Below are 12,860 nucleotides of genomic sequence, written 5' to 3'. Positions count from 1 at the left end.
TTGTTTACCTATAGTTTACCTACGATCAAAGAGCATGGAATTGAACCAATCTTGCCACACAGAACTCCCTTGACCAACAGAAAATACTGGAAGGGTTTGGTGGGCATTGACCTTGAGGTTTGGAGTTGTAGTTCACCTACATCCAGAGAGCACTATGGACTCACACAATGATGGATCTGGACCAAATTTGCCATGAATACTCAACATGCCCAATGTGAATGAACACTGGTGGAGTCTGGGGAAAATAGACCTTGGCATTTGGGAGTTGTAGTTGGTGGGATTTATAGTTTACCTACGATCAAAGAGCATTGATGTTGTCATTTGGGAGTTGTTTACCTATAGTTTACCTACGATCAAAGAGCATGGAATTGAACCAATCTTGCCACACAGAACTCCCTTGACCAACAGAAAATACTGGAAGGGTTTGGTGGGCATTGACCTTGAGGTTTGGAGTTGTAGTTCACCTACATCCAGAGAGCACTATGGACTCACACAATGATGGATCTGGACCAAATTTGCCATGAATACTCAACATGCCCAATGTGAATGAACACTGGTGGAGTCTGGGGAAAATAGACCTTGGCATTTGGGAGTTGTAGTTGGTGGGATTTATAGTTTACCTACGATCAAAGAGCATTGATGTTGTCATTTGGGAGTTGTTTACCTATAGTTTACCTACGATCAAAGAGCATGGAATTGAACCAATCTTGCCACACAGAACTCCCTTGACCAACAGAAAATACTGGAAGGGTTTGGTGGGCATTGACCTTGAGGTTTGGAGTTGTAGTTCACCTACATCCAGAGAGCACTATGGACTCACACAATGATGGATCTGGACCAAATTTGCCATGAATACTCAACATGCCCAATGTGAATGAACACTGGTGGAGTCTGGGGAAAATAGACCTTGGCATTTGGGAGTTGTAGTTGGTGGGATTTATAGTTTACCTACGATCAAAGAGCATTGATGTTGTCATTTGGGAGTTGTTTACCTATAGTTTACCTACGATCAAAGAGCATGGAATTGAACCAATCTTGCCACACAGAACTCCCTTGACCAACAGAAAATACTGGAAGGGTTTGGTGGGCATTGACCTTGAGGTTTGGAGTTGTAGTTCACCTACATCCAGAGAGCACTATGGACTCACACAATGATGGATCTGGACCAAATTTGCCATGAATACTCAACATGCCCAATGTGAATGAACACTGGTGGAGTCTGGGGAAAATAGACCTTGGCATTTGAGAGTTTTAGTTGCTGGGATTTATAGTTCACCTACAATAAAAGATCATTCTGATCCCCTCCAATGATAGAATTGGGCCAAACTTCCCACATGGAACCCCTATGACCAACAGAAAATACTATGTTTTTGGATGGCCTTTGGCGACCCCTCTGAAACCCCCTCGTGACCCCACCAGGGGTCCCGACCCCCAGGTTGAGGACCACTGCTCTAGAACATGGCCATATAGTCCGAAAAAACCTACAATAACCCACAAAAACTAGTTGTTTTCCACAAGAAGGGTGCACCAAGGGAGAAGCGCTTCTCCGGCTCCGGCTCCAGGGAGCTGCTCTCACCTTGCATCTTGGCCGTGGCGATGACATCTCCGGCGGACATACTGGAAACGTTGACCAGATAGACAGGGCAGTGAGTCTGGCAAAAGAGGAAAGGGAAGAGACCTCAGCCTGAGGGGTAGTGTAGTTGTTCAGCAACCCCCTCCCATCCCTCTTGCAGGGGGGTTGGGGCATTAAAGAAGCCTGAAATCTAGAACTGAGGCCTCTTCATATGGACCAACAACAGAGACGGTATTGAGGGAGGAGGGTGTCGCGTCAGGGAACTGTTCTGTAACAATCCTCTACAGAAAGGCTAGTAGAGGATTATTATTATGGGCCGGGCTGTGGCACAGCTGGTTAATCGCCAGCAGCAATACATCACTGCCAACCGGTAGCAAGTTCAAAGCCCGAGTCAGATTGAGCACCTGACTGCTAAGCCTAGCTTACTGTACACCTAAGCACCGGGACTGTTGTGCAGCTGGCTGGGAGTCAGCTGCATTAAGATCACTACTGACCAAAAGGTCATGAGTTCAACGCCAGCCCAGGTCGGAGTGAGCTTCCGACCAATTTGTGTTGCTTGCTGTTGACCTTTGCAGCCCGAAAGACAGTTGCATCTGTTAAGTAGGAAATTTAGTTTTAGTTTTAGTTTTTTTGGTGGTGTCAGGAGCAACTTGAGAAACTACAAGTTGCTTCTGGTGTGAGAGAATTGGCCGTCTGCAAGGATGTTGCCCAGGGGACGCCCAGATGTTTTGATGTTTTACCATCCTTGTGGGAGGCTTCTCTCATGTCCCCACATGAGGAGCTGGAGCTGATAAAGGGAGCTCATCCATGCTCTCCCTGAATTCGAACCTGGAATCCAGGGAGAGCGGCAGGTACTGGCTTGTTCAGTAGACTCTCCTCTACAGTTCCATTTTGGCAGGAAGCCTTAGCAGAAAAGGTAATGCCTCCACCTTCCTAACTCCTCAACAGATGGCAGTACTGGTATGCAGCAGGTACTGGCTTGTTCAGTAGACTCTCCTCTACAGTTCCATTTTGGTGGGAAGCCTTAGCATTGACCGGTTGAGTTGTTAAAGTGCGAAGTACGGAGCCCTGCCCAGATGGTTGGTCAATGCGACTTAAGCAACGTGCAGTCATTGAGTTCTTAACAGCAGAAGGTGTCACTCCAAAGGAGATTCATCAGAGAATGCAAACTGATGATGGTGATTGTGTTGATGTGAGTACTGTGCATCGTTGGGCGAGTAAGTGAACAAAATCTGGCTACCAGTATTTAAAAACTCTAAAATTACAACATCAAAACAACAGAGAGAATCAGGGACATCTAATCACCTCTCAACAAAAGATTGCCCCAGGCACTAAAAAGCCACACCAAACAACAACCAGGCCATCAAATGCTAATCAAGGAGGTCAGTTGAAACATTAATACTACTACTACTACTACTAATAATAATAATAATAATAATAATAACACTTTATTTGTACCCCGCTACCATCTCCCCAAGGGACTCGGTGCGGCTTACATGAGGCCGAGCTCAAACACAACAATACAAGAAATAATCACAACAATACAAGCAATTAAAATAAGAACATAGACAATAAACACATAACGTTATCAATAAGACAACATACAATTAAAACTGTGGGAAGGCCAAATGTAAAATTAAAATTGGAAATAGTGCTGAAGCATTCACCCCTAACTCCAGCAGACAAGAGTCCTTTGTCCCACCCTGGACATTCTACAGATATATAAACACTTTTTCCTAGTTCCAACAGATCTCACAACCTCTGAGGATGGTTGCCATACATGCAGGCGAAACGTCAGGAGAGAATGCCTCTAGAACATGGCCATATAGCCCGAAAAAACCTACAACAACCCAAGTTCAAAGATGTTGAGGTAACACCTTCTGCTGTCAAGAATTCAATGACTGCACATTGCTTAAGTCGCATTGACCGACCGTCTGTGCAGGGTTCCATACTTTGCATTTTAACAACACAACCATTCAATGCTAAGGCTTCCCACCCAAATGTAACTGTAGAGGAGAGTCTCCTGAACAAGCCAGTACCTGCCGCATACCCAGTACTGCCATTTGTCGAGGAGTTACGAAGGTGGAGGCATTACTTTTCATTCAACCCTTGTAGTAAGTGCCACAGGTGTTATTGCTGTGTGCCTTCAAGTTATTTCCAACTTGTGGCACCCTGAAGGCAACCCTTATCTGGGTAAGATTTGTTCACAGGAGACTTGCTGGCATTGCCTTTCTCCGAGGCTGAGAGAATGTGACTCAGTGAGTTTCCACGGCTGAGCAGAACCCAAGCCTCACTCACCAGAGTCACAGCTCAACACTCACAGCACTACACTATGCTGCATACACAGTGGTTTGGGTATGAAATAGTGTGAGTGGCCGGTTGTTCAGGCAGAGCAGAGAGGAAAGAGTGGGTACCTACCCGGTTAGCAATGGTGATGACCCGATGCGTAGCTTCAGCTTCCAACTGGAACGTGAGAAGACAAAAACAAGAGAGAGAAAGGTGATGATGGTGATGATGATGATGATGATGATGATGATGATGATGGCCCTGCCAACTGGAGCCCAGGCAACACTCCCATGCCCAGCCTCCCAGACAACAATGTTTAGTTGGGTCAACCAAGTCCCATCACGTTCTCCTTCCTTCACACCCCTGGTGCCCAATTGCATTCACCATGAGGGTTGACCTAATGATGGACAGGGAACCCTGGCCAAGCCCAGGAATTCACACATTGGCTTTGGGCTTGAAGCAGGGCAGAACTCCACCAGTTTGACCAGTGGTGATCGTTGTGCTTGTCTGGCACAATACGAAATGATAGAATCCTAGAATTGGAAGAGACCTGGTGGGCCATCCAGTCCAACCCCATCCTGCCAAGCACAGGAAAATCGCATTCAAAGCACCCCTGAAAGATGGCCATCCGAATCCTAGAGGTGGAAGAGACCTGGTGGGCCATCCAATCCAACCCCATTCTGCCAAGAAACAGGAAAAACACATTCAAAGCACCCCTGACAGATGGCCATCCGAATCCTAGAGTTGGAAGAGATCTCATGGGCCATCCAATCCAACCCCATTTTGCCAAGAAGCATGAAAATTGCATTAAAGCACCCCTGACAGATGGCCACCCAGCCTCTGTTTAAAAGCCTCCATAGAAGGAGCCTCCACCACGCTTTGGGGCAGAGAGTTCCACTGCTGAACTGCTCTCACTGTCAGGAAGTCCTTCCTAATGTTCCTTTCTTGTAGTTGTTCTGCGTCCTAGTCTCCAGGGCAGCAGAAAACAAGCTTGCTCCCTCCTCCCTATGACTTCCCCTCACATATTTATACATGGCCCTTATCACGTCTCCTCTCAGTCTTCTCTTCTGCAGGCTAAACATGCCCCACTCTTTCAGCCACTCCTCATAGGACTTGTCCTCCAGGCCAGAGTGGAACCAGGAGCAAAGCAATAGGGAATGGAGAGAGAAGGATGAGAGGAGATATGATAGCCATGTATAAATATGTGAGAGGAAGCCACAGGGAGGAGGGAGCAAGCTTGTTTTCTGCTTCCTTGGAGACTAGGACGCGGAACAATGGCTTCAAACTACAAGAGAGGAGATTCCACGTGAACATGAGGAAGAACTTCCTGACTGTGGGAGCCGTTCAGCAGTGGAACTCTCTGCCCCAGAGTGTGGTGGAGGCTCCTTCTTTGGAAGCTTTTAAACAGAGGCTGGATGGCCATTTGTCAGGGGTAATTTGAATGCAATATTCCTGCTTCTTGGCAGAATGGGGTTAGACTGGGTGGGCCACCAGGTCTCTTCCACCTCTAGGATTCGGATGGCCATCTGTCAGGGGTGCTTTGAATGCAATATTCCTGCTTCTTGGCAGAATGGGGTTAGACTGGATGGGCCACCAGGTCTCTTCCACCTCTAGGATTCGGATGGCCATCTGTCAGGGGTGCTTTGAATGCAATATTCCTGCTTCTTGGCAGAATGGGGTTGGACTGTGTGGCCCAGGAGGTCTCTTCCAACTCTAGGATTCGGATGGCCATCTGTCAGGGGTGCTTTGAATGCAATATTCCTGCTTCTTGGCAGAATGGGGTTGGACTGGATGGGCCACCAGGTCTCTTCCACCTCTAGGATTCAGATGGCCATCTGTTGGGGGTGATTTGAATGCAATATTCCTGCTTCTTGGCAGAATGGGGTTGGACTGGGTGGCCCAGGAGGTCTCTTCCAACTCTAGGATTCAGATGGCCATCTGTCAGGGGTGCTTTGAATGCAATATTCCTGCTTCTTGGCCGAATGGGGTTGGACTGGATGGCCCAGGAGGTCTCTTCCAACTCTATTATTATTATTATTATTATTATTATTATTATTAAGTAGAGGCTGGATGGGTATCTGTCGGGGGTGCTTTGAATGCAATTTTCCTGCTTCTTGGCAGGATGAGGTTGGACTGGATGGGCCACCAGCTCTCTTCCACCTCTAGGATTCGGATGGCCATCTGTCAGGGGTGCTTTGAATGCAATTTTCCTGCTTCTTGGCAGAATGGGGTTGGACTGGATGGCCCAGGAGGTCTCTTCCACCTCTAGGATTCGGATGGCCATCTGTCAGGGGTGCTTTGAATGCAATATTCCTGCTTCTTGGCAGAATGGGGTTGGACTGGATGGGCCACCAGGTCTCTTCCACCTCTAGGATTCAGATGGCCATCTGTCAGGGGTGCTTTGAATGCAATATTCCTGCTTCTTGGCAGAATGGGGTTGGACTGGATGGGCCACCAGGTCTCTTCCACCTCTAGGATTCAGATGGCCATCTGTCAGGGGTGCTTTGAATGCAATATTCCTGCTTCTTGGCAGAATGGGGTTGGACTGGATGGGCCACCAGGTCTCTTCCACCTCTAGGATTCGGATGGCCATCTGTCAGGGGTGCTTTGAATGCAATTTTCCTGCTTCTTGGCAGAATGGGGTTGGACTGGATGGGCCACCAGGTCTCTTCCACCTCTAGGATTCGGATGGCCATCTGTCAGGGGTGCTTTGAATGCAATTTTCCTGATTCACTGCCACCCCCAACCCCCAATTCCCTCTCAGCCCCACAATGCCATCCAAGAACCCACTCAGAGCAGAGAGCCCTTCAGTTCAAGAGGGCTGCACCTCATTTTGCATGGGTGAAGTCCCTCTTCTGTCCACTCTTCTCAACCTCCTATGCCTTTTCAATGAGATGGCGTGGCAGCCGCTCCTTTCGCCATTCAATGGGTGCAGTGTACAGGTACCAGGTATGAGAAAGGTATGGAAAGGGCACCCCTCCCTCCCCTCCCCACCAGCCCTCTTCTCAGCCTCTTCTGCAGGATCTCAAGGGACCCCAGACCCATCCACTGCTGCGAGAAGAGTGAGACCATTCAGGGCAACACCTCCCACCCATTGGTTTTCCAGTGAAGTGGGGCGACAGGGCAGTTCTTGTACACACGTCCAGCCTTACCTCCTCTGGCCGGCTGATCTCGATTCCCTCCGGGCCAGTGATGCCCAGGTCCAAGGCCTCCCTGGCTCCCTGCAACAGGAACCAGAGCAAGAAGAGGGTTAAATGGTGGCTTCGTAATCCTAGGCATGGCATGTGCAAACTTGGCAGGTTATGGCAAAGAGGCTACTAGGAATTGTGGATGTTAGAGTCCATAACACTCGGAGAGCCGAAGGTTGCCCAAGCTAGCACCCATTGAAATAAGAGCCTTGGTGGTAGAACAGTGTTTCTCAACCTGGGGGTCGGGACCCCTGAGGGGGTCATGAAGGGGTATCAGAGGGGTCACCCAAGACCATCAGAAAACACAGCATTTTCCGATGGTCATGGGGATTCCATGTGGGAAGTTCGAGCCAATTCTATCGTTGGTGGAGTTCAGAATGTTCTTTGATTGTAATGAACTATAAATCCCAGCAACTACAACTCCCCAAAGTCAAGGTCTATTTCCCCCAGGCTCAACCAGTGTTCACATTTGCGCATATTGAGTTTTTGTGCCAAGTTTGGTCCAGAACCACCACTGCGTGAGTCCACAGTACTCTCTTGATATAGGTGAACTACAACTCCCAAACTCAAAGTCAATACCCACCAAACCCTTCCAGTGTTGTCCTTTGGCCATGGGAGTTCTGTGTGGCAAATTAGGTTCGAATCCATCGCTGGTGGAGTTCAGAATGTTCTTTGATTATAGGTGAACTATAAATCCCAGCAACTACAACTCCCCAAAGTCAAGGTCTATATCCCCCAGGCTCAACCAGTGTTCACATTTGCGCATATTGAGTATTTGTGCCAAGTTTGGTCCAGAACCACCATTGCGTGAGTCCACAGTACTCTCTTGATATAGGTGAACTACAACTCCCAAACTCAAAGTCAATACCCACCAAACCCTTCCAGTGTTTTCCTTTGGCCATGGGAGTTCTGTGTGGCAAATTAGGTTCAAATCCATCGCTGGTAGAGTTCAGAATGCTCTTTGATTATAGGTGAACTATAAATCCCAGCAACTACAACTCCCAAATTACAAAATCAATTGTCTTCCAACCCCACTAACATTTACATGTGGGTGCATTGGGTATTTATGCCCAGTTTGACCCAGTGAATGAAAATACATCTTGCATATCTGATAGTTACATTATGATGTATAACAGTAGTAAAATGACTGTTACGAAGTAGCAACAAAACAATGTTATGGTTGGGGGTCACCACAACACGAGGAACTGTACTAAGGGGTCGCGGCATTAGGAAGGTTGAGAACCACTGTGGTAGAAGCTCCAAAAATCGCACCACTTGGTCATGCAGTCGCACGTTCCCTGCTCTGCCCCATCTTCATGGGTACCACTGAAGCTCTTGCCCTCTCACCCCACAGCACCCCACTGCTCACCTCGGCCACCAACTCGCCGTTCTCAGCATGGACGCGGGCAATGGCTCCGATGTCTTTGCAAGCACGGAAGACCTGGTAGAGTTCGCTGTCCCGTAGCATGTACAAGTCCTTGTAGGTCATGAACATCTGGAAGGAGTTGACCCCCTTCTCCCGCACCAAGGTCTCCATTTCCGACTTCACCTGGGCACAGGGACAGGATGGGAGTGTTGTAGATCGGTCAGAGGCTGATGGTTGAACTCAAGATTAAGAGAAGATTGTGAGCTTTCCTGTGGCACAAAGGGATGGGCCCCCAAGTTTAGGAAATTCAAGTCTGGGAAATGATGGTTCTCTCTGTGAGAAAACTGGCTGAGAAAGTGCAGGGGGCTCAAGGCCTTTCAGGGGAGTCAGAAGTAGCAACAGCAGATAAGGAATCGAGTGAAGAGCTCAAGTGACGGGCCCCCAAGTTTGGGAAATTCAAGTCTGGGAAATTATGCTTCTCTCTGTGAGAAAAGTGGCTCAGAAAGTGCAGGGGCTCAAGGCCTTTCAGGGGAGTCAGAAGTAGCAACAGCAGATAAGGAATTGAGTGAAGAGCTCAAGTGATGGTCCCCCAAGTTTGGGAAATTCAAGTCTGGGAAATGATGCTTCTCTCTGTGAGAAAACTGGCTCAGAAAGTGCAGGGGCTCAAGGCCTTTCAGGGGAGTCAGAAGTAGCAACAGTAGATAAGGAATCAAGTGAAGAGCTCAAGTGATGGGCCCCCAAGTTTGGGAAATTCAAGTCTGGGAAATGATGCTTCCCTCTGTGAGAAAACTGGCTCAGAAAGTTCAGGGGCTCAAGGCCTTTCAGGGGAGTCAGAAGTAGCAACAGCAGATAAGGAATCGAGTGAAGAGCTCAAGTGATGGCCCCCCAAGTTTGGGAAATTCAAGTCTGGGAAATGATGCTTCTCTCTGTGAGAAAACTGGCTCAGAAAGTGCAAGGGCTCAAGGCCTTTCAGGGGAGTCAGAAGTAGCAACAGCAGATAAGGAATCGAGTGAAGAGCTCAGTAATAAGGAGTGTTTCCAGGAGAAACTGCCTGTAGCTACGAAAATCAACAAAACTGGGACTGTGGTGCAGCTGGCTGGGAGTCAGCTGTATTAAGATCACTACTGACTGAAAGGTCATGAGTTCGAAGCTAGCCCAGGTCGGAGTGAGCTCCCGACCAAAATTGTATAGCTTGCTGTCAACCTTTGCAACCTGAAAGACAGTTGACTCTATCAAGTAGGAAAATTAGGTACCATTTTGTGGGGAGGCTAATTTAACTGATTCACGAGGTCATAAAAAAATCTCCAGGAAGTATGCAAGTATGCAAAGAATGAGGAAGCAACAACTCCCCTGATGGCCAGAAGCTGGAAAGTTAATAGCCTCTAAGTGTCTGTCTATATATGTTGTGTGTCTATGGCATTGAATGTTTGCCATGTATATCTACATTGTAATCTGCCCTGAGAAGGGCGGAATATAAATACTGTCAATAAATAAAACCCTTCGTTTACAAATCAGAGCTGAAAATCTCTGAGAGAGATTATGTGGGAAAGTTGTAAGGAAAATTCAAGGGAGACGTAATGCTTTCATGGGTGTCTATTAAACAGCAAGTTTTTTACCTTGAGATCAGTTCAGGCAACGCTGCGTTAGAGTGAGAAGCTAAGCCTGAGTTCTCTTGTTTCTGGTTTTTTTTATATATATATATTCTGGAAGTTTTCTATGTTCCTGTTCATGTACTCCTGTTCATGTCTTTACTAGTTATACCTTCTTGCTTTTGGACTTATGATGTATCTGTGTTTTCTGGCTGTTTCTGGACTTTGTCGCCTCTGGAACTTTATGAGACTTTTGGATTATTGCTTGGTTATCACCTGTTGTGAAACCTTTTTGGGTTATATATCTAACTTCCTTATTCCTGAGTTTTCTATACTTTTTATGTTTGCTTATATTCCTGGATTGTTGTGTGTTGCGGTGGTCATAGGTGTTTCCAGGTTTGGAGTACAACAGGGAGTAAGATGGGAAAGGAAGGACTGTGTTACTCCCAAGGGTGAGCTACACACCAAGGCTTGCACACATGTGTTTGTTTGTTTGTTTATTTACTTATATACGGCTGTTCTCAGCCCGTAGGCAACTCACAGCAGTTCACAACAAATAAGAACAGCAAAAATTCAATGCTACAGTTTAAAAACAGTTAACAACCTAACGTATTACATAATTAATAAACAATTACTACAATAACCATTCACTATTCACTATCGTCTCATCATCAAAAACATGATCCAGATTCGTCATCCATTGTTCCGTTCCAATGTTCATTAACCAATCATTGCACTAATTATTCGAACGCCTGCTCAAACAGCCAGGTCTTCACTTTCCTGCGGAATACCATGAGAGATGGTGCTAGTCTAATGTCCGTAGGAAGGGCGTTCCACAGCCGAGGAGCCACCACCGAGAAGTCCCTATCTCTCGTCCCTGCCAGATGTGCTTGAGAAGCAGGCGGGATCGAGAGCAGGGTCTCCCCGGAAGATCTCAAAGTCCTGGTGGGTTCATAGGCAGAGATGCGGTCAGATAGGTAGCTTGGGCCGGACCCGTTTAGGGCTTTAAAGGCCAACGCCAGCACTTTGAATTGAGCCTGGTAGCAAATCGGTAGCCAGTGGAGTTGGCGCAACAGGGGGGTTGTATGCTATTGTGTAGAAAAAGAAGCAGTGAGAACGGAGACCGTGGGGAAGGCAAAGGGCAGGGAATTAAAAAGGGAGAGGCAATCCTCAGAGTTCAAGCTGGGTTTAGAAAAGGTAGAGGAACGAGAGACCAGATTGCCAATATCCGCTGGAGAATGGAGAAAGGCAGGGAGTTTCAGAAAAACATCTACTTCTGCTTCATTGACTATTCTAAAGCCTTTGACTGTGTGGATCATCATAAATTGTGGCAAGTTCTTAGTGGGATGGGCATCCCAAGCCACCTTGTCTCTCTCCTGAGGAATCTGTACAAGGACCAAGTAGCAACAGTCAGAACTGACCACGGAACAACAGACTGGTTCAAGATTGGGAAAGGCGTACGGCAAGGCTGCATCCTCTCACCCAACCTTTTAACGTGTATGCAGAACACATCATGCGAGGATGTGCGGGGCTTGAGGAATGCAAAGCTGGGGTGGAAATGGCTGGAAGAAACATTAACAACCTCAGATATGCAGATGACACCACTCTGATGGCCGAAAGCGAGGAGGAGCTGAGGAGCCTTCTAATCAAGGTGAAAGAAGAAAGTGCAAAAGCCGGGTTGCAGCTAAACGTCAAAAAAACCAAGATTATGGCAACAAGAATGATTGACAACTGGGAAATAGAGGGAGAAAATGTGGAGGCCGTGACAAGACTTTGTATTTCTAGGTGCAAAGATTACTGCAGATGCAGACTGTAGCCAGGAAATCAGAAGACGCTTACTTCTTGGGAGGAGAGCAATGTCCAGTCTCGATAAAATAGTCAAGAGTAGAGACATCAGACTGGCAACCAAGATCCATTGCCTAGTCAAAGCCATGGTATTCCCTGTAGTCACCTATGGATGTGAGAGCTGGACCTTCGGGAAGGCTGAGCGAAGGAAGATCGATGCTTTTGAGCTGTGGTGTTGGAGGAAAGTTCTGAGAGTGCCTTGGACTGCGAGAAGATCCAACCAGTCCATCCTCCAGGAAAGAAAGCCCGACTGCTCATTGGAGGGAAAGATACTAGAGACAAAGTTGAAGTACTTTGGCCACATCATGAGGAGACAGCAAAGCCTAGAGAAGGGAATGATGCTGGGGAAAGTGGAAGGCAAAAGGAAGAGGGGCCAACCAAGGGCAAGATGGATGGATGGCATCCTTGAAGTGACTGGACTGACCTTGAGGGAGCTGGGGGTGGTAACGGCTGACAGGGAGCTCTGGCGTGGGCTGGTCCATGAGGTCACGAAGAGTCGGAGACGACTGAACGAATGAACAACAACAAATCCTCAGAGTTCAAAAAATTTCAACTGGAGTGGGGAAACTTAGCCAACGTCACCTGCCTGGTCCATCACCACCAGGGAGGATAAGCATAGTTCAGAGACAGGCAAAGATGGAGGAAAGGTGGTGGGAGCAAACAATGAAGGGAAAGGCAGACCAAGCAGACAACTCGTCTGGGGCTGGTGAGGACAGTGCTGAGCTCCACAAAAGCCTCCAAACAAGAGGCTTAATGGGATCACATCACCCGTCCTGGGCCAGGGATTTGGGGACAAGGTGGCTGGAGAGGTGTCTCTAATCCAGCCAGAATTACCAACCGGCTGGTGCTCCCTGATGGGAAACCAGCAGGAGACAAGATGAGGGATCTCGAGGAATAATTAAGGATTCCACCCAGTGCAATACAGAGTCATGTCTGCACCCCAGATTTGGCAGTGCCAAGGGTCTGAGTTAGAACACGGGCAGCTTCCAAAGCACAACATCCCAGGCTCAATT

The 12,860-nt window shown here is 47.6% G+C and overlaps 1 protein-coding gene across 2 annotated transcripts in view; it reads right to left on the bottom strand.

Annotated features, from left to right (window-relative positions):
• DPYSL5 (dihydropyrimidinase like 5) overlaps positions 1-12,860 on the bottom strand; it is a 101,624-nt gene that overhangs the window by 26,755 nt on the left and 62,009 nt on the right. For both annotated transcript variants that reach the window (XM_067471390.1, XM_067471408.1), the window contains exons 4-7: positions 8,417-8,596; positions 7,012-7,080; positions 3,992-4,036; positions 1,577-1,652 (exon numbers count right to left, since the gene is read on the bottom strand). In XM_067471390.1, the coding sequence (XP_067327491.1) occupies positions 1,577-1,652; positions 3,992-4,036; positions 7,012-7,080; positions 8,417-8,596 (370 nt within the window). The remainder of the gene's footprint in view (positions 1-1,576; positions 1,653-3,991; positions 4,037-7,011; positions 7,081-8,416; positions 8,597-12,860) is intronic.

This window comes from Anolis sagrei, chromosome 1, assembly GCF_037176765.1.
Source record: "Anolis sagrei isolate rAnoSag1 chromosome 1, rAnoSag1.mat, whole genome shotgun sequence".
NCBI lineage: Eukaryota > Metazoa > Chordata > Lepidosauria > Squamata > Dactyloidae > Anolis > Anolis sagrei.
Note: the sequence above shows the minus strand (reverse complement) of the source record. Positions and strands in the feature narration are given on the sequence as shown.